This window comes from Crocuta crocuta, unplaced genomic scaffold (assembly GCF_008692635.1).
Source record: "Crocuta crocuta isolate KB4526 unplaced genomic scaffold, BGI_CrCroc_1.0 scaffold334, whole genome shotgun sequence".
NCBI classification, from domain to species: Eukaryota; Metazoa; Chordata; class Mammalia; order Carnivora; family Hyaenidae; genus Crocuta; species Crocuta crocuta.
Window position 1 is genome coordinate 2771262 of NW_027533260.1, and position 22134 is coordinate 2793395.

At 51.1% G+C, this 22134-nt stretch overlaps 3 protein-coding genes and 1 pseudogene across 9 annotated transcripts in view; all 4 read left to right on the forward strand.

Moving 5' to 3' along the window:
* LOC144217788 (izumo sperm-egg fusion protein 1-like) overlaps positions 1–293 on the forward strand; it is a 4351-nt gene extending 4058 nt beyond the window's left edge. For 3 of the 4 annotated variants that reach the window (XM_077747510.1, XM_077747511.1, XM_077747513.1), the window contains one exon: positions 95–293. In XM_077747510.1, the coding sequence (XP_077603636.1) occupies positions 95–272 (178 nt within the window). In that variant the 3' untranslated portion in view covers positions 273–293. The remainder of the gene's footprint in view (positions 1–94) is intronic. The other variant, XM_077747512.1, reaches the window with a different exon arrangement.
* Positions 294–871: 578 nt separating this feature from the next.
* On the forward strand, positions 872–5186 carry LOC144217785 (izumo sperm-egg fusion protein 1-like). Of its 3 annotated transcripts, none has more exons than XM_077747503.1 (9): positions 872–1575; positions 1950–2024; positions 2368–2454; positions 2726–2746; positions 3121–3201; positions 3379–3479; positions 3735–3888; positions 4192–4786; positions 5003–5186. In XM_077747503.1, the coding sequence occupies exons 1-9, from the start codon at positions 1341–1343 to the stop codon at positions 5079–5081; spliced, it is 1428 nt and encodes a 475-aa protein (XP_077603629.1). In that variant the 5' UTR covers positions 872–1340; the 3' UTR covers positions 5082–5186. The 3 variants fall into 3 exon arrangements, with proteins under 3 accessions (XP_077603629.1, XP_077603631.1, XP_077603630.1); XM_077747505.1 differs by having other exon boundaries at positions 872–1150; XM_077747504.1 differs by lacking the exon at positions 2726–2746.
* A 2143-nt stretch (positions 5187–7329) lies between these two features.
* Positions 7330–12760, forward strand: LOC144217555 (izumo sperm-egg fusion protein 1-like). The gene is made up of 9 exons (XM_077747163.1): positions 7330–8003; positions 8397–8471; positions 8814–8900; positions 9162–9182; positions 9440–9520; positions 9675–9775; positions 10030–10183; positions 10487–10929; positions 12590–12760. The coding sequence occupies exons 1-9, from the start codon at positions 7769–7771 to the stop codon at positions 12758–12760; spliced, it is 1368 nt and encodes a 455-aa protein (XP_077603289.1). The 5' UTR covers positions 7330–7768.
* A 3679-nt stretch (positions 12761–16439) lies between these two features.
* LOC144217787 (izumo sperm-egg fusion protein 1-like) lies at positions 16440–21787 on the forward strand (annotated as a pseudogene). Its single transcript, XR_013330950.1, has 9 exons — positions 16440–17096; positions 17478–17552; positions 17934–18020; positions 18652–18732; positions 18916–19016; positions 19271–19424; positions 19950–20163; positions 20395–20798; positions 21454–21787. The product of XR_013330950.1 is annotated as an izumo sperm-egg fusion protein 1-like (transcript).
* The last annotated feature ends 347 nt before the right edge of the window (positions 21788–22134 follow it).

A 22134-nucleotide genomic window follows, 5' to 3' on the forward strand; every position in this document is an offset into this window, starting at 1 on the left:
AACGATCAGACACAGGGAGGCTGGGCGGGGGGTGGGGGGGGAAGTCCCTCACTCAGTGCCTGATCTGGTTCCGCTATTTGCTACCCTCCCCCAGCGTACTTTGCTTTCGGTATGGGACGGTGATCCATTCCATAAACCTCTGGTTCCGCACCGACAAGGCAGCTGCCCCACAGGACGAGGTTAAAGAGAGTCGGCCGTCCCAGAGCCCGCTGTCACAGACCCAGGTTCCGCCGGTACCAACGGAAAAGGCCACAGCACCCAATCACAAATAAAGATTTATCTGGTTGCCTAAATATCGTATTCATTTTCCTAAGGTCTGATCCTCACTCTTGGTTTAGCGAAGAAGAGGTCTGGGGCTGGTCTCCTGCCCTAGAAGGAAAGACTGGGAACCCTGGTCCCTTCGTAGTGGCAGGGAAGGGTTTCCTCCCCCAAACCTATCCCCTCGCGGTAAGCCCCCTCCTCGTTCTTCCAGCCGGGTTTCCTCTGGTCTTTTCCTCTCCCCCAGCCAGTGCTGAGAGCCGGGGCAGAGGCAAAGATTGAACTGGAACCGCCAGCGGCAACGGAGCCAGGGCCCCGGGGTGCTGTTGGTACCTGAAGCAGAGGAAGATGCAGGGGCGCGGGGGTCCACACCACTCCTCCATCAGAACCTAAAGCCAGCCCCCAGCCATCGTCCATGCCAGTTGCCAGGAGGAGGAAGGGAGCCTACCCCCTTCACCCTAACACGACCGCCTCAAGGGCCTCATCTGGGAGGACACGATGAAAGTTCTAGTCCAAGAGGCGCGGCCTCTGAGTTATCCTGGAACTAGGCGGAGTCTCCCTTTGTTGCCGTCCAATCAAACTCCGGATTGCGTTTGTGGGCGGGGCCAAGGGAACTCCCTGGGAGCGTCTCTAGGGAAGTCGGGGGCCCAAGTAGGAAGCTAGAAGGTGGACGCTGTGGGAATTCCTTGTATCTTGAGGAGATCGTCGAGTCTGACTCCAGTCATAAAGCTCTCCACATCACGTGACCAGCCAGCGCCTCGCTCCAACAACATCCTTAATTTTAGTCGGGGGAAAATAGAGTGGAAGAACGTGGCCCGCTCGGCCCTTCTACAGCCTGGATTCGGCCCTTCAGGGAACCCTACTATTTGAGGGAACAACTTTTACATTCAAGGTCGGGCGGCGGCTGTTAAGGGTGCATCGGGACTCCGGACTCCTCGGTTTCCTAACCGAGAAGTGGGAGCCCTGCAAACTGGGGGTCTTAGTCTCGGGGAAGGGCTTCTTTCCCCTTAGCGATCACTTCCTCCGTGCGGGGTGGGAGGACCTTCCTCGGGGTTCTGCGCGGGCTGAGCGCTCTGGCAGCAATGGGTCCTCAACTAGCCCTCCTGGTGGGGGTGCTATCCGGCTACCTGCTTCCTGCCCGGGGCTGTATCATATGTGATCGGAGGGTCGTAGCAGCGCTGGACTCCTTGGATAAGGATTACCTGCCTACCCACGTGGCCCCCGAGCGTCATAGAGAAGTGATGAGAATGATAAATGAATCCGTGAGGAATTTCACGATCCTGTCAGATGTAAAGGCCAAATTTATTGGGATTGTCGGTGAGGGCAGCGTAGAACGTGGGTCCCGGGAAAGGAGGGGTCTGAAGCTAGGCTTGCTGCAGAGGGGGCAGGGGGAGAGGGACGGAAGGGCTGGAGGCAAAAACTACTATATTCGGGAAAGGAGAAGTTTGGGATCCAGAATCCAGGCCTCCCCAGGGTTGGTAAAGCCCGTCTTCCCCTATCCCTTACCCTGCAATTTTATGTAAAAGACTACAACTCCCAGAAGGCAACGGGCGGGCAATTGCTTTACAGCGCAATCCTTGCCCAATAGCGACATGGGTATTGTAGTTTTTAACACTAGCCGAGCTAATGATACAGTAAGGTTTGGAATCTGAGGTTCTATCTCCTAACCCGCATCCCCTGTGTCCTTCCAGATGAAGCCACAATGGAATCCTCAGTCTTGAGTTTTGTGAGGAGGCTGAGACTTATCACAAACCGTGGTGTAACAGGTAAATGCACACATGGGCCAGGGGAGAGGCTCCAGAATCTTTTGGCTCTGGAGCCAAACTGCCTAGGTTCAAATTCTTCCCTGGTCATCCCTTTGCTGTGTGGCCTTGCGGGAGGGATTTCCTACCTTTGTCCCCTCTAAAATACATCATAACAGTGCCTGCACCCAGGCCGTCGCTTAGCTCAGTGGCCAGCACGTTAAGTGGTCATTCAATTTCATTGTTCCTCCCTGAGAAGGTCCCAACATGAAATGCCAGGCTCTTCAGGCAGAAGCAAATTTTCTTTACCTAACTCCTGGGGTGGGGAGGGAGGAGATGCACTCCGTGTCACCCTGCTGCTTCCCAGGTGACGCTTTCCTGAAGGAGTTCATTGAGATGGTGACTCAGGAAAAGACAACCTTTCTGCAGAGCATTGCTGAGTTGCAAAAGAGAGGTGAGGAAAAAAGGGAGTCCATCAGGGACCACAGTCCCTTCCTCCAACAGTCCCAGGGTCCCTGTCCCCAGCTCCCTATTTGTCTATACCTATCCTATTACCTTTCCCGACCTAGTTCCCCCTTGGACCCAGAGATCCAGGCACCCGGGTCCTTAATCCCTCCAACCCAGGAGCCTAAACACCCACCTATTCCTTCGCTCCCTCTCTCATCTCCTTTAGCTTAGAAATCTGATCATCTTTTTCTTTTATTTTTTTCTTCCTTCTGAGACAGGTTTCTGTCCCAACAAATGTGGTGAGTCCGGATTATGGGAGCTGGTTTTCTATCCCTCATTCTCGCCCTGGTTAATACCCAGCCCATCTCCTCCTGCTTTGGGCCCTGACGGGTCTTCATTCCCCATATCTGAGAGGTTTCTGGTCCCCAATAGCCCTTCTGCACTGCAAACTTACTGGGCAGCAGGGCCCATTCTATGTGCGCTCCTTACTGAGCTGGGTTAGATCCCTCTTCTGGCAGTACTGCCTTCTAACCCTGACCCTTAAGCTGACCTCCCGGGATTAGGCACCTGACATCCCCCCGCCCCGCTCCGCCTCCGTCTCAGCCCTTGACCCTGCCCTCTCCTTTTAGTCTCCTCTGTCAGGATAAATACAGCCTTGATCCATCCCCTTCAGGTGTGATGTTGCAGTATCTGTTCTGGTGCCATATATGCCGAAAGCGCCATTACCTTTGTCAAAAGTCCATTAAATGCGGGGGTGAGAGACGTGGGGCCATTTGGAGGGGCTGGAGGTTGGCGCAAGACGGGTGGAGTCTTGAAGGGATGGAGACTGAAGCCTGCCCATTAGAAAAGGCAGGGCCAAGACCACGTGGGAGGGAGTTGAGGTTGAACCAGAAATCCTGAGGAAGCACATCACTGTAACCCCTCTCCCCAGTGCGACAAATCAGTGTCCATGAAAAGGAAGACATGATCCTGGACTGTGAGCTCGACTGGCATAAACTATCTGAAGGCCTGACCAACTACAGCTTTTACAGGGTGGGGACCTTCAACCCCAAGACCATTAAGCTTGTGTGAGCCCCCGACCTCTGTATCCACAGGCTTGTACCCACAGTCGCTATGACCCATGACCTACCAGGTCTGACTTCTACTGATTCCCGGGGATCCGATGCCCTTACCAGTATACCTTGGACTCCCATCACCCCCCACTGAGGTCCCTTGATGCCCTCACCCCTGTACTTCCCCAAACCCTGAATTCCCCAGGCCTCTCTGACCCTTTGAGCTTGGGTCTAGGTTTGGGGGAGAAATTCTGAGACCTTGGTGTACAAGGGGAAAAGACCCACCCTGACGAAGCCCCTGGTGATGCCAGAGGATGCAGGTAACTACCGCTGCGAGTTGGGCACTGAGCAACATGGCCCAGCCTCCATCATCCATTTTGAAGTCACAGGTCAGTGCTGGCGGGTTGACAGAAGTATGGAATTCAGGATGGTGGAGTTGGGGGGACAGTCACCTTCGGGACTCGGCCTGCGGGTTAAAACTTCCCATTGGGGTGTGGATTCAGGCCACGGAAATGTGGCCCTCTGCTCACAGTGTGGCCACCACTCTCTTTTCCCAGTCTTCAGGCAGTTAGGGGCCTGATTATCACCTGGAATACGTAGGTCTTGGGGAAGGTAGGAGTGGAGAGAGCTTGCTGGGGCCACTGCGGGCCCTTGGGGCCTCTGACGACTGCTCTTTCCCTCTCCTCTATCAGTGTTGCCTCAAAGAATCATTGCCGAGACAATGTCCAAGACTTCAACCATGGCCCAGACAATGTCCAAGACTTCAACCATAGCCCAGACAATGTCCAAGTCTTCAAACATTGCCCCAGAAATGTCCAAGTCTTCAACCATGGCCCAGACAATGTCCGAGTCTTCAAGCATTGCCCCAGAAATGTCCAAGTCTTCAACCATGGCCCAGACAATGTCCGAGTCTTCAAGCATTGCCCCAGAAATGTCCAAGTCTTCAACCATGGCCCAGACAATGTCCGAGTCTTCAAGCATTGCCCCGGAAATGTCCAAGTCTTCAACCATGGCCCAGACAATGTCCGAGTCTTCAAGCATTGCCCTGGAAATGTCCAAGTCTTCAACCATGGCCCAGACAATGTTTGAGTCATCAACCATTGTAATCTCGCCATCAACCATTGGAAGCCAGTCATCAACCAATGGGACCCAGACAGGAAACTGGCATGACCTGTCTTCTACCCTCAAGCCATCAGAGTCTCCCAAGTCTGAGCATGTGCCTAGAGGCCGTGTGGTAGGGCTGCTGATCTGGGGCTGTGTGGTACTGATCATCGGCTTGCTCACCATGTGAGTTGCCCACTGAAGAAGGCAGAGCTTGGAGTGGCGGGTGGGGTCTTCACCTTCCAAATGGAGGAGGTGGTCCTCTAGGGGATGGGGAGGGCTTACCTTTGTGGGCTATCTTTGAGTCATTGCTAGAATAAGATCAAAAGTAGGGCAACTGGGAGGGGTGTCCCTCACTGAGGACCTAATCAGGTTCTGCTATTTGCACCCTCCCCTCCCTAGTGCACTTTGCTATCGTCCTGAGAAGGTGATGGATTCCGTGAATTCCCGGTTCCCCACTTACAAGAGAGGTGTTCCATAGGGCTAGGTCCCACACGGTCAACCTTCACAGGTCCAGGTTCCGAAGGTTCCAATGTAAAAGGCCACATTACCACGGTGCAAATAAAGATTTACGTGTTTGTCTATATATCGGGTTCATTTCCTCTGCTCTGATCTTCACTGGTTTCCCAAGAGGAGAGGTCGGGGGCTGGTCTCCTGTCCTAGAAGGAGAGACTGGGAACCCATGTCCCTTCATCAAGGCAGCGCCACCTGGCTGAGATGTAATTCCTGAGTCAAGGAGTTGGGAAGGACCAGACATACCTGGATCTTGCCATTCCCTTCTAGGCCCCACGTCACAGAACGACCCTCACCCTCTTCCAGCTGAGTTTCCTCTGGCCTTTTCCTGTCCCCCAGCCAGTGCTGGGAGCTGGGGCAGGCAAAGGCTGAACAGGAAGAGTGGGGTGAGGAACCAACCAGGGCCAATGGAGCCAGGGCCCCGGGGTGCTGTTGGGACAGAAACAGGGTAAGAACTGGTGACCTGGGGCTCCAGAACCCTCCTCCTTCAGACCCAGTGATGAGGGAGCATAAGGCAGGCTGTGGGGAAAACACAAGCTAACACCCCCACCTCCATGTGGGATATAGGTGATATTCCTCAAGGACTCCTGGCTGCCAAGAGACAGAGCAAAGGACAGAAAACAAATGGTGAAACTGATAAAAGTCTCCACCAGTTTGCCAGAAAAAGAAAATCCCATCAATAGCCTCAGTAACCAGTAACCAGTAGCCTCAGTAACCAGGCCAGTAACCTGTAGACTCCATTTTCAGGAGCTCCAACATCACCCCTCTATAGTGAAATGGGGAACAAAGACAAAAAAGAAATGGAAGGTGAAACTAAATTTCCTTATGGCTTGCAGCCCATTGAGAAATACTTGGGGCACCTGCAGAGTAGAACATTTCTCCAGGAACTCCCTACTGTCTTCATATGAATGCTTTGCTAGAGGAGAAACAACCTTAGCTCCACGATAGGCTCCAGTAATCTGTGAGTCTTTAGCATATACAAGTCTCTTTGGAAACTTCCGTTTGGAACTTGACCTCCCCCAAGTCCAAGGTGTATACCCAGGTGCGCTTCACCACCCCAGTGCAGCTCTTTCTGCCCCTGGGTCCTGTCCCCATGCCTTAATAAAATCACATTTTGCACCAAAGACGTCTTCACGAATTCTTTCTTGGCCACAGTGTACAGACCCACAAATCCCTCCATGACCCCCAAGCCTCGTCATATGGTGCCCAACATGTGGGACTGTGAGTCTTTTCATTTTGACTCTGAGCTTCGGTGCAAATTTCCTAGGTACTTCTTCTTTTCTTCCTTTACTTGCATTTTAGGGGCTTTTTGAGAAGTGAGGTTTTATTGGAACTCTTTCATGTCAATTGGTCAGGCTGCCATCCTCTGGCCCATGGCTGCTCTATGGGGAGGGGAAAGCCTGTGTTTTGGCTGAAGTTACTACCCCAGACGGAATGGAAATAAGACCCAGAAACTTGATGCCCTTTATTCCTGTCCTTATACAAAGTTGCCTGTCTCGGGCAGGGGACAGACACCTAAGTGGACTAACATGGCTGCCATTCTTAAGACTTCAGTGTAGGCATCCTCATTGGTCTAACTCACATTTCTGGTCTAGTTGCTTCTGGCCACAGAACCTGCACTATTATGAGCCAGTGGAAACTAATATTCGATTGAATTAAAACAGATGGACAGAACAGGGGACTGTTTCCTAGAGAAGCTGGCTGTAAAGACAAAGACTGTATGTGTTGGAATCATGATGGACTTCTGTCTGTCCTGTGTTTGGTCAATGTCCTCTACTAACTGCTACTTAAATTACAAAAGTGGGTAATTCCCCCTTGCAAAAGTTTTCCAGTGTTTTCCAGGGGTTATAAATGGTGGTTGACTGTCCTCCTCAGCAAGGCAAATTTGTTCCATAAGCCAGGCACCCATCAGTAGTCTAGGATGCAATGGGGTAGTGGGAAGGACCCTGTCATCCCTCCTTTGGGAGCCCTTAATCGTTTGGTCAGTGGTCATAGCGATTTCATTTGAGGGTCACCTCGGGTTCATGTTTGTGGCAAGTCAGAGACTGCAGGGTTCTGAGAGCTAGAGCTGCCCGGAGGGGTCGGGGAAANCTTTATCCTGGAACCACAGGCGGAGCCTCCCTTTGTTGCGGTCCAATCAGACTCACAGTTGGGTTTGTGGGCGGGGCCAAAGAAACTCCCTGGGAGCGTCTCTAGGGAAGTCGGGGGGGCCCATGTACGAAGGTAGAAGTTGGAGGCTGTGGGATTTCCTTGTAGATTGAGGTGGCCCTCGAGGGTCACTCAGGTCAAAGGCTGTCCACATCACGTGGCCAGCCTCAGCTTCGCTCCAACCACATCCTTAATTTTAGTCGTGGCACAATAGAGTGGAAGGGCACGGCCTGCTCGGCCCCGCTCAATGCCCTCCGCCTGGGTTCCTCTCTTCAGTGAATCCTAGTAGTATTCGAGCGGACGACATTCAAGTTCAAGGGCGGGCAGCGGCTGTTCAGGGTGCATTGGGACTCCGGACTCCTCGGTTTCCTAACCGAGAAGTGGGAGCTCTGCAAATTGTGGGTCTTAGTCTCGGGGAACGGCTTCTTTCCCCTTTGCCATCACCTTGACTGTGTGGGGTTGAAGACCCTTCCTGGCGTTCTGCGGAGACTGTGAACTCTGGCGGCAATGGGTCCTCAACTAACCCTCCTGATGGGGGCGGTTGTTGGGTGCCTGCTTCCTGCCCGGTGCTGTATCTTATGTGATTTTAAGGTCGAGTTGGCGCTGGACTCCATGGAAAAGGATTACCTGCCTACCCACATAGGGCGAGGGCGTCAGCAAGAAGTGATGGAATGGATAAGGCAAGCCGTGGAGAATTTCAAGGACCTGCCAGATTTAGAGCCTACCTATGATAAGATTGTCGGTGAGGGCCTGGTAGGGCATGTGAATGCTGGGTGTGGGGAAAGGAGGGGTCCAGGTTTGCTATGATTGCTGCGGGAGGTGGCAGGGGGGTTTGGGGGGACAGGGGGGAAGAGCTGGAGGCAGATTCTACTAGGTTCGGGAACGGAGAAGGCTGGGAGCAGAATCCAGGCCTTCCCAGGGTTGGGAAATACTGTGTTCCCCTACCCCTTATCCTTCAATTTTACGTAAAAAACTACTACTCCCAGAAGGCAACGGGGGCAATCACTTTTCAGCCCCATCTTGCCCAGTAGCCACATGGGTATTGTAGTTTTTAACACTAGCTGAGCCAATGATACCATAAAGCTTGCAATCTGAGGTTCTATCTCCCCTTCCCTCATCCCCTGTGTCCCTCCAGATGATGCCACAATGAGAATGGCATCTAGGAGATTTCGGAGGAGCCTGAGAATGATCATAAACCGTGGTTTAACAGGTAAATGCACAGATGGCCCAGGAGAGGGGCTCCAGAATCTTTTGGCTCTGGAGCCGAACTGCCTAGGTTCAAATTCCGTCCTGTTCATCCCTTAGCTGTGTGGGCTTTAGGGAGGTATTTCCCAGGTTTGCCACCTCTAAAATGGATCATAATAGTGCCTGTCCGCAGGCCCTCACTTAGCTCAGTGGCTAACATGTTAAGTGGTCATCAATTTCATTGTCCCTCCCTGAGAAGGTCCCAACGTGAAATGCCAGGCTCTTCAGACGGAGACAAGCTGCGTGTACCTCACTCCTGGGTGGGTGGGGGATGGGGAGTACACCCTGTCACCCTGCTGCTTTCCAGGTGACACTTTCTTGAAGGAGTTCTCCAAGATGTTGACTCGGGAAAAGGAAGGATTTCAGCGCAATGTAGCTCGGTTCCTAAAACCTGGTGAGGGAAGATGGGAGTCCATCAGGGACCTCAGCCCCTTCCTCCAACTGTCCCAGGGTCCCTGTCCCCAGCCCCCTGCTTGTCTATGTCTATCCTATGACCTCTCCTGACCTCGTTCCCCCTTGGGCCCAGAGATCCAGGCAGCTGGGTCCTTCCTCCCTCCAACCCAAGACCCCAACCCCCCACCTATTCTTTAGCCCCCTCTCTCTTATCCTTTACCTTTGAAATCTGATAATTTTTTTTTTCTTTCTTCTGAGGCAGGTTTTTGTCCGAACAAATGTGGTGAGTCCGGATGATGGGAGCTGGTTTGCTATCCCTCATTCCTGCCCAGGTCTTGCCCCTGCCCTGCGGGGCCTGTTCTCCGTGTGCTCTTTACTGAGCCTGGTTAGATCCCTCTTCCGGCCGGACTGCCTTCTAGCCCCGCCCCTTAGGCTCACCTCTAGGCATTCAGCAACTGACTCCGCCCCAGACCTTGGCCCTGCCCTCCCCGTGTAGCCTCGTCACTCAGGGCAAACACAGCCTTGTTCATGCCTCTTCAGGTAGGTTGTTGCAGCTTCTGAGGTATTGCGATAATTGCACGATGCACACCAAAAGTTGTCCAAAGTCCACAGATTGCGGGGGTGAGAGACCTGGGGCCCGCTGGAGGGGTGTTGCGCGAGAGGGGCGGAGCCTAAGTCGGCCCAGAGGAAAAGGCAGGGAGGAGAACAAGTGGGAGGGAGTTAAGGGAGGTCCTGGGACCATGAGGAAGCACCCCATCGTAACCCCTCTCCTCAGTGCGCCAAATCAACGTCCGTGAACTGGACAATATGATCCTGGACTGTGAGCTCGACTGGCATACAATAGCTGAAGGCGTGACCAATTACAGCTTTTACAGGGTGGGGCCCTTCATCCCCGACGCCCTTAGGCTTCTGTGAGCCCCGACCTCAATATCCACAATCTTGTTCCCACAATCCCCACGACCCATGATCTACCAGGTTTGACTTCTGCTAATCCCCGAGGATCCCATGCCCTTGGCAGTATACCCTGGACTCCCGTCTCCCTGTCCACTGAGCTCCGTGATGATCTCACCCCTGTACTTCCCCAGACCTGAATTCCCCAGGCCTCTGTGACCCCTTGAGCTTGGGTCTAGGTTTGGGGGAGCAATTCTGAGACCTTGATGTACAAGGGGAAACAGCCCGCTGTGATAAAACGAATGATGATGCCAGTGGATGCAGGTAACTACCGCTGCGAGTTGGGCACTGAGAGATCAGGCCCAGTCTCCATCATCCGTTTTGAAGTCACAGGTTAGTGCTGGGGAGTTGACAGAAGTGTCGGATTCAGGGTCATGGGGCTGGGGGGCAGTCAGCATCAGGGTCGTGGCCTGTGGGTTAAAACTTCCCATCGTGGTGTGGTTTCCAGCCACTGGGGTGTGGCTTCCTGCCCTGGATGCATCCCCTGCCACATTGATCCGGCTTCAGGCAGTGAGGGGTGTGATTATCACCTGGAAGGCCTGGGTGTTGGGGGAAGGCTGGAGAGGAGAGAGCTTGCCTGGGCCACAGCGGGCCCTTAGGCCCTCTCAGGACTCCTCTTTCCTGCTCCTCTATCAGTGTTGCCTCAAAGAATCACTGCTCAGACAATGTCCAAGTCTTCAACCATGGCCCAGACAATGTCTAAGTCTTCATCCATGGCCCAGACAATATCCAAGTCTTCATCCATGGCCCAGACAATATCCAAGTCTTCATCCATGGCCCAGACAATGCCCAAGTCTTCAACCATTGCTACTATTGCTGAGACAGTGTCCAAGCCTTCAATGGTTGTAACCCAGTCATCAACCATTGGAACCAAGGCATCATCCATTGAACCCCAGTCACCAACCATCAGAATGCCATCACCAGCCAATGTTACCAAGGCTGAGGAGAAAATCGTGGATGGCCTGTCCCCAACCCTCAAGCCATCAGAGTCTCCGAAGTCTGAGCATGTGCCTAGAGGCCGTGTGGTAGGGCTGCTGATCTGGGGCTGTGTGGTACTGATCATCGGCTTGCTCNCCAGTGTAAGGCGGTCTCCTCATTGGTCTAAACGTGATCCCTTCCACATTTCTGGTCTAGTTGCTTCTGGCCACAGAACCTGCACTATTACGAGCCAGTGGAAACTAATAATCGATTGAATTAAAACAGACAGACGGAACAGGGGACTGTTTCCTAGAGAAGCTGGCTGTAAAGACAAAGACTGTATGTGTTGGAATCATGATGGACTTCTGTCTGTCCTGTGTTTGGTCAATGTCCTCTACTAACTGCTACTTAAATTACAAAAGTGGGTAAATCACCTTTGCAAAAGTGAATTTTAATGTTTTTTTAACGTTTATTTATTTTTGAGGGAGAGAGAGAGCATGGGCAGAGGAGGGGCAGAGAGAGAGGGAGACACAGAATCTGAAGCAGGCTCCAGGCTCTGAGCTTGCCGTCAGCACAGAGCCTGATGCGGGGCTCGAACCCACAAACCATGAGATCATGACCTGAGCCGAAGTCAGATGCTTAACCGACTGAGCCACCCAGGCACCCCTCTTTTGTCTGCTAGGAAAGCCAAAGCTTTAGGCTTCATCTTTCACCAAATCTTTGATTACTTAGTTGATTACTTAGTTAGAACTTCTCAATTTTAAAGGAGCTACCTTTTGCTAACAACTGTATAACCCTACATATTTGCCTTTGGCATCTCTTTTTACCATCTTGGCTAAATAAGTAATTTAAAGTTTGAGGATTTGTAATGATCTGTAATCCTATTTAGGATGTGCTTTGTAGCTTACTAAGGTTTTAGCAAACTTTTCCTGAATTTAAATCATAGATGAAGTCTTTTTGTCCAATTAGGCCTTTTCTGGCATATTAAGTTACTCTGGAAACACTGTCCAACAAATAATGGTAAATCAAAGGTTGTATTGCATGGGTAAATGTTCCAACTGCTCAAATATATGTGAAGTTCCTAAACTTTTAATGTTGTGGTATAGGGTCTTCATTTGGTACTCTATCAAAGTATTATGTGTCTTTGAACACTAGATTACCTTGTTAATGGTATCATAATGAACTCTCATATCATATTGTGAACCACACCCATATCTGAGATTTTGTCATTGATAGTTATTGTTCTGATACTCATCTTCAAGGATATTAATAAAAAGGACTTTTAGGACAAAGAGAGGTATTTGACATCTTTAAGATTAAGACTTAAGTGGGTGAGAAGCTGCATTCAAACTGAACAAGAATTAGGAACATTGGACTAAATGATCTGAGAAAGATGATTCTAGTTTGGAACTCTTGTTGGAAATATTGCTGGTCCTCGAATGTTTGGTCTTCCAGATTGAGGACACTTTCTTTTAAGATATCTATGACAAATGGAAATGTGATTAAGTATTCATTTGTGTACAAACTGAAGCATTTAACCTTTCTCTCTACCTAAGCCCCCTACAATTCAAAGACTCTCAGTGAGTAATGTTTCAGGGCAATTGTAGTCATTTGCCTAAGTTCAATAAGCATTTCTTCTCCTTGTGACAGGATGCCATTGGAAATGCTGTTATTTTACCAAGGTTTTGACTGGAATGGCCTATTTGAGAGACATGCATAGACTCAGATATGACCCTACAGCTCTGAGGAACTAAGGTTGAGTTTGTGAAACATGGAGCCATAAAGCCCCTTGGAAATGTTGGCCTGATACCTTGCTCACAGAGTTCCCAGAAGCTTTACCAGGTGAATAAAGAAGGTCACTTTGTGGCAGGTGTAGGAGCCTCAGGATATCTTCGGGACCTCGAGAAGAGGAGTTTGCCCAAACCTACAGGAATTGCAGCCATGTCTGATGGCAGGTGCTTGGCTTGGCTTTTGGCCCGGAGAGGCTACTAAAAATTCAATCTAGATTTCCCATGAAAAGTTCCAGCAAAGCGAACTTTAAAACATCCTTATAATCGATTGCTATTTTTGCTGAGGTTATGTGAATAATTAGGCCATGTTTATTAAACGAGATGCATTTTACAAGCGAATTAGTCTGGATTTGGCTATCTTGGGAAATGAGGGTTAGTTACTAGGGAGAAAAATTATGTTTCAATAATAGACCTTTATGGATACTAAATCCTAGTTCCGATTGTCTTTAAATGTTTGCCTGAGCTGGGCAACGTGAGGTAGACTTGAGAGATATTTTCACAATAGCACAGGTATAGACAATCTTTTTGCTTCTTATTGTGTGAGGATAATAACAGGACCCCATTGGCATAGGATTATTTGAACAGCTAGAAAATGGGATGGACTCCTCTAACAATCATACATAAAAAAGACTTTTCTCACTGTAAATCTATCAGTAAATAAAGACTATAAAGCTTTATTAAATTATTCACCTGAACCAGGTTAATTCACAAATCTCTAAACATGCAAGCCATATCCTTCCTAAACCTGACCTGACAATTACTAAAAACCCACCCCATATAAGCCCAGGAGGCCTGGTTTATTTAGAGGATTAAAAGTCTAATACAGAAGGGGATTTAACTCCAAAATAAAAGTGTCCTTAATGAGTCATATTATGTACTCCCACTACAATAAAGTTAGAAGGGCACTCTTCATGGGCCCCTGTATCTAAATAAAACCTGTACCCCCTTCACAGGAAACCAATGAATAAACTAATGTGCCTTCTCATTCCTGTGAACCTGTGGAAGACCTCACAATTCTCTTACAATGGTTGTGCCTTTCCTTTTTCATTCTCCTTTCCCCAATTTATACTAACAATTCCTTCCTACAATGGGCGCAGCATTAACGTTGAACCACAAATTCAGAGAGCTTGCTGCATACATAGAATTTTGCCCATGTCAAGCACATCTGGGTTACCTAGGTGGACCTCCTCTTTACAAGGTGCTGACTGGCACTCTCTCTGTATCTATATTTCAAAAATAATGTAGAAAGATACTATGTTTAATAAGAAGTCTATCACTTATCAAAATGTTTCTTCCTGGTCCATGAGGAATAAGACTTGGAATTTACCAGGACACAACTGGAGTTTTTCATATCCTCAAACTGTGAAGGTATGACTGATTTTACAAACCCACAAGTTAATATCTCTAGGAGAGAGAGAGAGAGACAGCGTGAGCAGGGGAGGGTCAGAGAGAGAGGGAGTCACAGACTCTGAAACAGGCTCCAGGCTCTGAGCGGGCAGTCAGCACAGAGCCCGACGCGGGGCTCGAACCCACGAACTGCGAGATCATGACCTAAGCGAAAGTCGGACGCTTAACCGACTAAGCCACCCAGGCGCCCCTCAGATGGGAGCTTTAAACAATCCTTTTCTTGGGGCGCCTAGGTGGCTCAGTCAGTTGAGCATCTGACTTCAGCTTGAGTCGTGATCTCATGGTTTGTGGGTTTGAGCCACACCTCGGGCTCTGTGCTGACAGTTCAGAGCCTGGTTCGGATTCTATGTCTCCCTCTCCCTGTGACCCTCCCCCACTCACGCGCTCTTTCTCTCTCTCAAAAATAAATAAAACATTTTTAAAAAGTCACTCTCTTTCCTTTAGCAATTGGTTAAACTCTTGGACTAGATGATTTTTGTCAACTACCAAAGGACTTTGATTGGGGTTTCTTTCCTGTTGTTCCAATTAAGTTTTGCTGTATCTCCTCCTGGTGCCAAGACTTCATCATTGCAGTCACCAAGCCAACAGATGATCCTTTATACACAAGGAGGTTCCTGTATGTTGTCCACGTTGGATTCAACTGCCTCCATTTTGTAACTCCCCTAATATGCTCCTCAACTGATCAACATTGACTCATAGTGTGACGGGACTGGGGTTGGCACAGAGAGTCGTGACGCGTAGGCTTTTCTTTCCAGAAAGCAACTTTATTCATCGTGGGTTTGTACCCAAGAAACTGAACCCGAGTGCGGCGGGGTGTAGCCTTTTATACAATTTCTACTTTATTGTCTTCATACATGGTAACATACTGACATACAGTCTGATTGGGCAGTCTGGTACGGAATCCTGAAGAAGGTCAGGACTATGCACCATAGCTCAGCTGCCCTCCCTTGTCTTCAGGTTTTCATCACAGTCTTTTTTTTTTTTTTTTATTTTTTTTTTAATGTTTATTTATTTCTAGGAGAGAGAGAGAGAGACAGCGTGAGCAGGGGAGGATCAGAGACAGAGGGAGTCACAGACTCCGAAACAGGCTCCAGGCTCTGAGCTGGCAGTCAGCACAGAGCCCGACGCGGGGCCCGAACCCACGAACCGCGAGATCATGACCTAAGCGAAAGTCGGACGCTTAACCGACTAAGCCACCCAGGCGCCCCAGTCTTTTTTTTTTTTTTAATGTTTTATTTATTTTTTAGAGAGATAGAGACAGTGTGAGCAGGGGAGGGTCAGAGAGAGGAGGAGACAGAATGTGAAGACAGGCTCCAGGTTCTAAGCTGGCTGTGAGCACAGAGCCCGATGCGGGTCTCAAACCCACGAACCGTGAGATCATGACCTGAGCCGAAGTCGGACGCTTAACCGACTGAGCCACCCAGGTGCCCCTCACCACATTCCTTAAGGAGGGGCTCTACCACCATAGGTAGGGACACCTCGACGCCCCCAACTCAGCAAGAAGAAGCTACAGAAGATGAGACTTTCCACCTTCAATAAACTTAAAGATTTAAGGGTCAAACTTGTTCAGGGGGGATATGATGAGGGAGCACAAGGAAGCCTGAGGGCAAAATACGAGCTAGCACCCCCCACCCTAGGTGGGATATGTGTGATATTCCTCAGGCACTCCTGACTGCCCACGGATAAAGGACAGAAAACAAATGGTTAAACTGGTAAGAGCCTCCACTAGCAGATAAAGGGATTCTCATCAATAGCCTCATCTCCAGTAACCAGTAGACTCCATTTACAGGAGCTCCACCACCACCCCTCTATAGTGAATTGGGGAACAAAAGCAAGAAAGGCAGATAAAACTAAATTTCCATATAACCTGCAGACCATTGACAAATACTCGGGGCAAATACAAAATGGAACATTTCTCCAGGAATCCCCTACTGTCTTAATACTAATGCTTTGCTAGAGGGAAAAACAACCTTAGCTTGACAATAAGTAGGCTCCAGTAATCTGTGAGTCTTTAGCATGTACAAATCTCTTTGAAACTTCCCTTTTGACTCTACCTCCCCCAAGTCCAAGGAATATACCCAGTTACACTCCAGCATCCCAGTGCAGCTCTTCCTGCCCGCGGGTCCTGTCTGCCCGCTTTAATAAAATCAAAGAGGTATTCAAGAAATCCTTCTTGTGCTCAGCTCTGGACCCCACAAACCCATCACCACAAAACCTCATCACCAAGAGCCAGCCTCCAGCCATCTTCCATCCCAACCCCAACACTCAGGGTCTTAGGAGTTTAAGGCCAGAAGCCCTTGGCTGTAGAGGCCAGGGCTAACCAGATTAAAGGTCTAGCCTGAAGAGGCGGCCGCCTCCGCCACATCCTGGAACCAAAGGCGGAGCCTCCCTTTGTTGCGGTCCAATCAGACTCAGCGTTGGGTTTGTGGGCGGGGCCAAGGAAACTCCCTGGGAGCGTCTCTAAGGAAGTCGGGGGCCCAAGTAGGAAGCTCGAAGGTGGACGCTGTGGGAATTCTTGTATATTGAGGAGATCATCGAGGCTGACTCCAGTCATAAAGCTCCACATCACGTGACCAACCTCAGCCTCGCTCCAACAACATCCTTAATTTTAGTCGGGGGAAAATAGAGTGGAAGAACGTAGCCTGCTCGTCCCCTCTAAAAGCCTGAAGCCTGAAGCCGGCTCTTCAGCTAACCGTAGTATTTGAGGGCACAACATTCAAGTTCAAGGTCGGGCAGGGGTTCGTAAGGGTGTATCTTGGTTTCCTAACCGAGAAGTGTGAGCCCTGGAAATTGAGGGTCTAATTGGGAAGGGCTTCTTTCCCCTTAGCGATCACCTCCTCCGTCTTGGAGGGGGGACCCTCCCGGGGTTTGGCGCAGACTGAGCGCTCTGGCCTCAATGGGTCCTCAACTTGCGCTCCTGGTGGCGGCGCTAGCTTCCTGCCTGCTTCCTGCCCGGGGGTGTATCATATGTGATCCGAGGGTCCTGGCGGCCCTAGACTCCTTGGATACGGAATACCTGTCTAACCACATGGCGCCCGAGCGTCGCAGGAACGTGATGGAAATGATAAGACAAACCGTGAGGAATTTCAAGGACCTGCCAGATTTACAGCCTCACTTTATGGGGGTTATCGGTGAGGGCAGGGTAGAGCGTGGAAATAGCGGGTCCTGGAAAAGGAGGGGTCTGGGGCTAAGATTGTTGGGGAGCGGGGGCAAAGGAGGTAGGGAAGGAAGACCTGGAGGTAGAGTCGGCTAGGTTCCTGAATGGAGAAGGCTGGGATGCAGATTCAAGGGCTTCCCCAAGGATAGGAAATACTGTGTTCCTCTATCCCTTACCCTGTAGGCAAAAACTACAACTCCCAAGAGGCAATGGGCGGGCGATCCTTTTACAGCCTTACCCCTGCGCAGTAGCCACATGGGTATTGTAGTTTTTAACACTAGCTGAGCCAATGAGACCTTAAGATTTAGATTCTGAAGTTCTGTCTCCCCTCCCCGCATCCCCTCTATCCCTCCAGATGACGCCACAATGAACACGGCAGTCGTGAGTTTTCTGAGGACTGTGAGACTTGTCAGAAACAGTCGTTTAACAGGTAAATGCACAGAGGGGCCAGGAAAGGGCTCTGGAAACTTTCAGAGAAATTATTTTTGGTGAGGACGGGTCTGGTTAGTGGCTCTGGAGCCAAACTGCCTCGGTTCAAATTCCAGGCCCGTCATCCCCTAGCTGTGTGCCCTTGAGGGAGGGATTTCCCAGGTTTGTCGCCTCTAAAACGGATCATAACACTGCCTTCACGTCAGCCGTCAGTTAGCTCAGCGGCCAGCATTAAGTGGTCATTCAATTCATTGTCCCTCCCTGAGAAGGCCCCAACGTGGAATGCCAATCTCTTCAGAACGAGGGAAACTTCCTGTACCTCACTCCTGGGGCTGGGGGTGGGGGTGGGGGAAGCACTCCGTGTCACCCTGCTCTTTCTCAGATGACCGTTTCGTGAGGGAGATCTCCTGGATGTTGACTCTGGAAAAGGAAGCATTTCAGCACTATATTGATCAGTTCCAAAAACAGGGTGAGGGAAGATGAGAGCCTGTCGGGGACCACAGCCCCTTCCAACTGCTCCAGGGTCTCTGTCCCCGGCCCCCTCCTTCTCTCTATCCAGCCCCTCACCTCTCCAGACCAGCCCTCCCTTGGATCGAGAGTTCCAGACACCGGGGTCCTTCCTCCCTCAAATCCAAGAGCCCAAACTCCAACCTACTCCTTCGCCTCCCCTCTCAGCTCCTTGAGCTGACACATCTGATCTTTTTTTTTTTTTTTTTTTTTTTGAGGCAGTTTTATTTCCCAACAAATGTGGTGAGTCTGGATTACTGGAGCTGATCTTCTCTTCCTTATCCTCGCCGGGTTAATACCCAGCCTTTCTCCTCCCGTGTTGGGTCTCCATTGTTCTTCATTTTCCAAGTCTGAGAAGTTCCTGGTCTCCAGATCCTTCTGCACTGAGGACTTACTGGGCAGCGGGTCACATTCTATTTGCACTCTTTACTGAGCCTGGTTAGATCCCTCTTGCGGCAGGATTGCCTTCTAGCCCCGCCCCTTGGGCTGACCTCGAGGGATTAGGCACCTGACTCCGCCCCAGACCTTGACCCTGCCCTCTTCGTTGAGCCTAGTCTCTCAGAGCGAATATAGCCTTGTTCATGTCCCTTCAGGTACGATGTTGCAGCGTCTACTGTGGTGCAAAAATTGTGTCCAGGACAATTACATCTGTCGAAAGTCCAGAGATTGCGGGGGTGAGAGACCTGGAGTCAGCCGGAAGAGTTGTTGTGAGAGGGGTGGAGCCAGAGAAGAGCTGCTGTCTAGAGAGGGCGGAGACTGGAGGACGCCCACCGGAAAAGGCGGATCTGAGACCCAGGGGAGGGAGTTGAGGGCCGGGAACCTTGGAGAAGCACCTGACCTTAACTCCCTCTCCCCAGTGCGCCAAATCAACGTCCATGAGAAGGAAGACATGATCCTGGACTGTGAGCTCAGCTGGCATAAATTATCTGAAGGCCTGACCAATTACAGCTTTTACAGGGTGGGGCCCTTCAACCCCAAGTCCTTTAGGCTTCTGTGAGCCCCGACCTCTGTATCCACACGGTGTTCCCACAATCCCTATGACCCATGACCTATCAGGTTTCAGTGCTACTGATTTCTGGGGACCCTGTGCCCTTACCAGTATACCCTGGACTCTTATCTCCCCCCCACTGGGGTCCCGTGATGATCTTACCCCTGGACTACCCAAAACCCTGAATTCCCCAGGCCTCTGTGACCCCTTGAGCTTGGGTCTAGGTTTGGGGGAGCAATTCTGAGACCTTGCTGTACAAGGGGAAACGGCCCACCCTGACCAAGCCCCTGGTGAGGCCGGAGGATGCAGGTAACTACCGCTGCGAGTTGGGCACTGTGCGATCCAGCCCAGCCACCATCATCCATTTTCAAGTCACAGGTCAGTGCTGCGAAGTCGAGAGAGTGTGGGATTCAGGGTCCCGGGGTTGGGGGACAGTCAGCTTCTGGGCGTGGCTTGCGGGTTAAAACTTGCCTTCAGGAGGGCGCCTGGGTGGCTCAGTCAGTTGAGTGTCTGACTTCAGCTCAGGTCATGATCTCCCGGATCGTGGGTTCGAGCCCCGCGTCGGGCTCTGTGCTGGCATCTAGCTCAGAGCCTTCAGTTCTTTCCATATTCTGTATCTCCCTCTCTTTCTGACCCTCCCCTGCTCATGCTGTCTCTCTCTCAGAGGTTAAAAAAAAAACAAAAAACAACTTCTTGTCAGGGTGTGGTTTCATGCCAAGGAGGTATGGCTTCCTGCCCTGGGTGAAGCCCCCTGCCGCATTGATCGGGCTTCAGGCAGTGAGGGGTGTGATTATCACCTGGAAGGCCTGGGCCTTGGGGGAAGGTGGGAGTGGAGAGAGCTTGCCGGCGCCACGGCGGGCCCTTGGGGCCTCTCAGGACAGCTCTTTCCCTCTCCTCTCTCAGTGTTGCCTCAAAGAATCATTGTCCAGCCAGTGTCCAAGTCTTCAACCTTTGTAACCCAGCCGTCAATCATTGGAACCAAGGCAGAGGAGGAAATCGGGGATGACCTGTCCCCAACCCACGAGCCCTCAGAGTGTTCAAAGAATGTGCAGAGAGGCCGTCTGATAGGGCTGCTGATCTGGTGCGTCTTCCTGCTGATAGCAGGCTTTGTCACCGGGTGAGCCAACTGCTGAAGAAGGCAGGGCTTGGAGTGAGGAGCGGGTTTTCCACTTCCTAAAGCAGGATGGGCTCCTTTGGGGGCGGGGCTTAGAAAACAGGGTGGGGCTTACCTAGGTGGGCGAAATTTGGGTCATTCCTAGAAAAAGGATCAAATATAGGGAGGTTGGGATGGGCGTCCCTAACTCAGTGCCTAATCTGGTTCCGCTATTTGCACGCCACCTTCCACCAGTGTACTTTACTTTCGGTATGGGACGGTGATCGATTCCATAAACTCCTGTTTGGCACAGACAAAGCCGCCGCCCCACAAGACTAGGTTCTAGAGAGTCGGCTGTCCCAGAGCCCGCTGTCACAGATCCGGCTTTCGGAGAGCTAGGTTCTGAAGGTACCGAAGGGAAAGGCCTCAGTACAAAGGCGCAAAATAAAGATTTATCTGGATGTCTATATATCAGGTTCATCTCCTCCCGTCTGATCCTGAGTTTTGATTTCCCAAGAGGAGAGCTCTGGGGTTGGTCTCCTGTCCTAGAAGGACACTGGGAACTGGGTACCTTCGTGGTGCCAGGGCCGTCTGGCTGAGATGTAATTCTCCAATCAAGGAGTGAGGAAGCTCCAGCCCTACCTAGAGCCCTTTCACAGGTCCGGTCCCCTCGAGGGCCTCCGCTACACACTCTTCCAGCGGGGTTCCTCTGGACTTTTCCTGTCCCCCACTCAGGGCTGGGAGCTGGGGCAGAGGCAAAGGCTGACAGAACAGCGGGGTCAGGAACCCCAGGGCCAACGGAGCCAGGGCCCTGGGGTGCTGTTGGGAGCTGAAGCAGGATAAGGACTGGGGACCCAGGGGTGCATACCCTTCCTCTGTCAACCCAGGAGCCGGTCCCCAGCAATCTCCCATCCCAGCACCCAGAAGCTAGGTGCCCACCGTTCTCCTCCACCCAGACTGAGGAGGCAGATCTCCAGTCCCCTCCATCCAAACCCCACCAATGAGGGCCTAATCTCAGTGGACCAGGTGAAAGTTCTAGTCTGAGACTGGGCGGCCGCCTCCACCGTATCCCGGAATTATAGGCGGAGCCTCACTTTGTTGCGGTCCAATCAGACTCAGAATTGGGTTTGTGGACGGGGCCAAGGAAACTCGGGAGTATCTCTAGGGAAGTCAGAGTCCCAGGTAGTAAGTAGAAGGGGGAGGCTTTGGGAATTCCTTGTAGATTAGGGTGAAAGGTGACCCTGGCTCCAGTCATAAAGCTCTCCACATAACCGCGACCAACTCTCCCCCACCCCAACAACATCCTTATTTCAGTCTGGGAAATGGAGTGGAAGACCTTGCCTTTCAAACGTCCTCAAGCTGCTTTGGCTCTTCAGCTACAACTTTCAAGTTCAAGGTCAGGAATCAAGTTCAAGGTCAGGAATCCACTGCTTCGAATGCATCGGGACTCCGGACTATTCTATTTCCTTAGAGATAAGATGCCCTTCAGGGGCGCCTGGGTGGCTCAGTTGGTTGAGCATGTGACTTGGGCTCAGGTCATGATCTCACGCGTCGTGGATTCCAGCCCAAGCGGCGGGCGCTGTGCTCACAGCTTGGAGCCTGGAGTTGGCCTCGGATTCTGTGTCTCCTCTATCAGTGCCCCTCCCATGCTCGTTCTCTCTCTCTCTCTCCCAAAGATAAACAAACACTAAAACAATTATAAAAAATGACTGTGTCCTGCAAACTGGGAGTCTTAGTTTCAGGGATGAACTTCTTTCCCCTTGGCCATCACCTCTGTGAGGTGGGAGGGTGGGAGGGAGGCTGGTGATCTCCTCCGTGAGGAGGGTCCTGCGTGGACTGAGCGCTTTCGCTGCAATGGATCCTCAAATAGCCCACTTGTGGGCGGAGCTAGCCGACTGCCTACTTCCTACTTCCTGCCCAGAGCTGTATCCTAAGTGATCAAAGGGTCGTGGCAACGCCGGACTCCTTGGACAAGGAATACCTGCCTACCCAACT

What these genes read in the sequence shown, in the direction of transcription:
- LOC144217785 (XM_077747503.1), top strand. Translation starts at nt 1,341, where the DNA reads ATGGGTCCTCAACTAGCCCTCCTGGTGGGGGTGCTATCCGGCTACCTG. An exon ending in CACAAACCGTGGTGTAACAG is followed by an intron (nt 2,025 to 2,367) that starts GTAAATGCACAC and finishes GCTGCTTCCCAG; the next exon opens with GTGACGCTTTCCTGAAGGAG. An exon ending in TTTCTGTCCCAACAAATGTG is followed by an intron (nt 2,747 to 3,120) that starts GTGAGTCCGGAT and finishes CATCCCCTTCAG; the next exon opens with GTGTGATGTTGCAGTATCTG.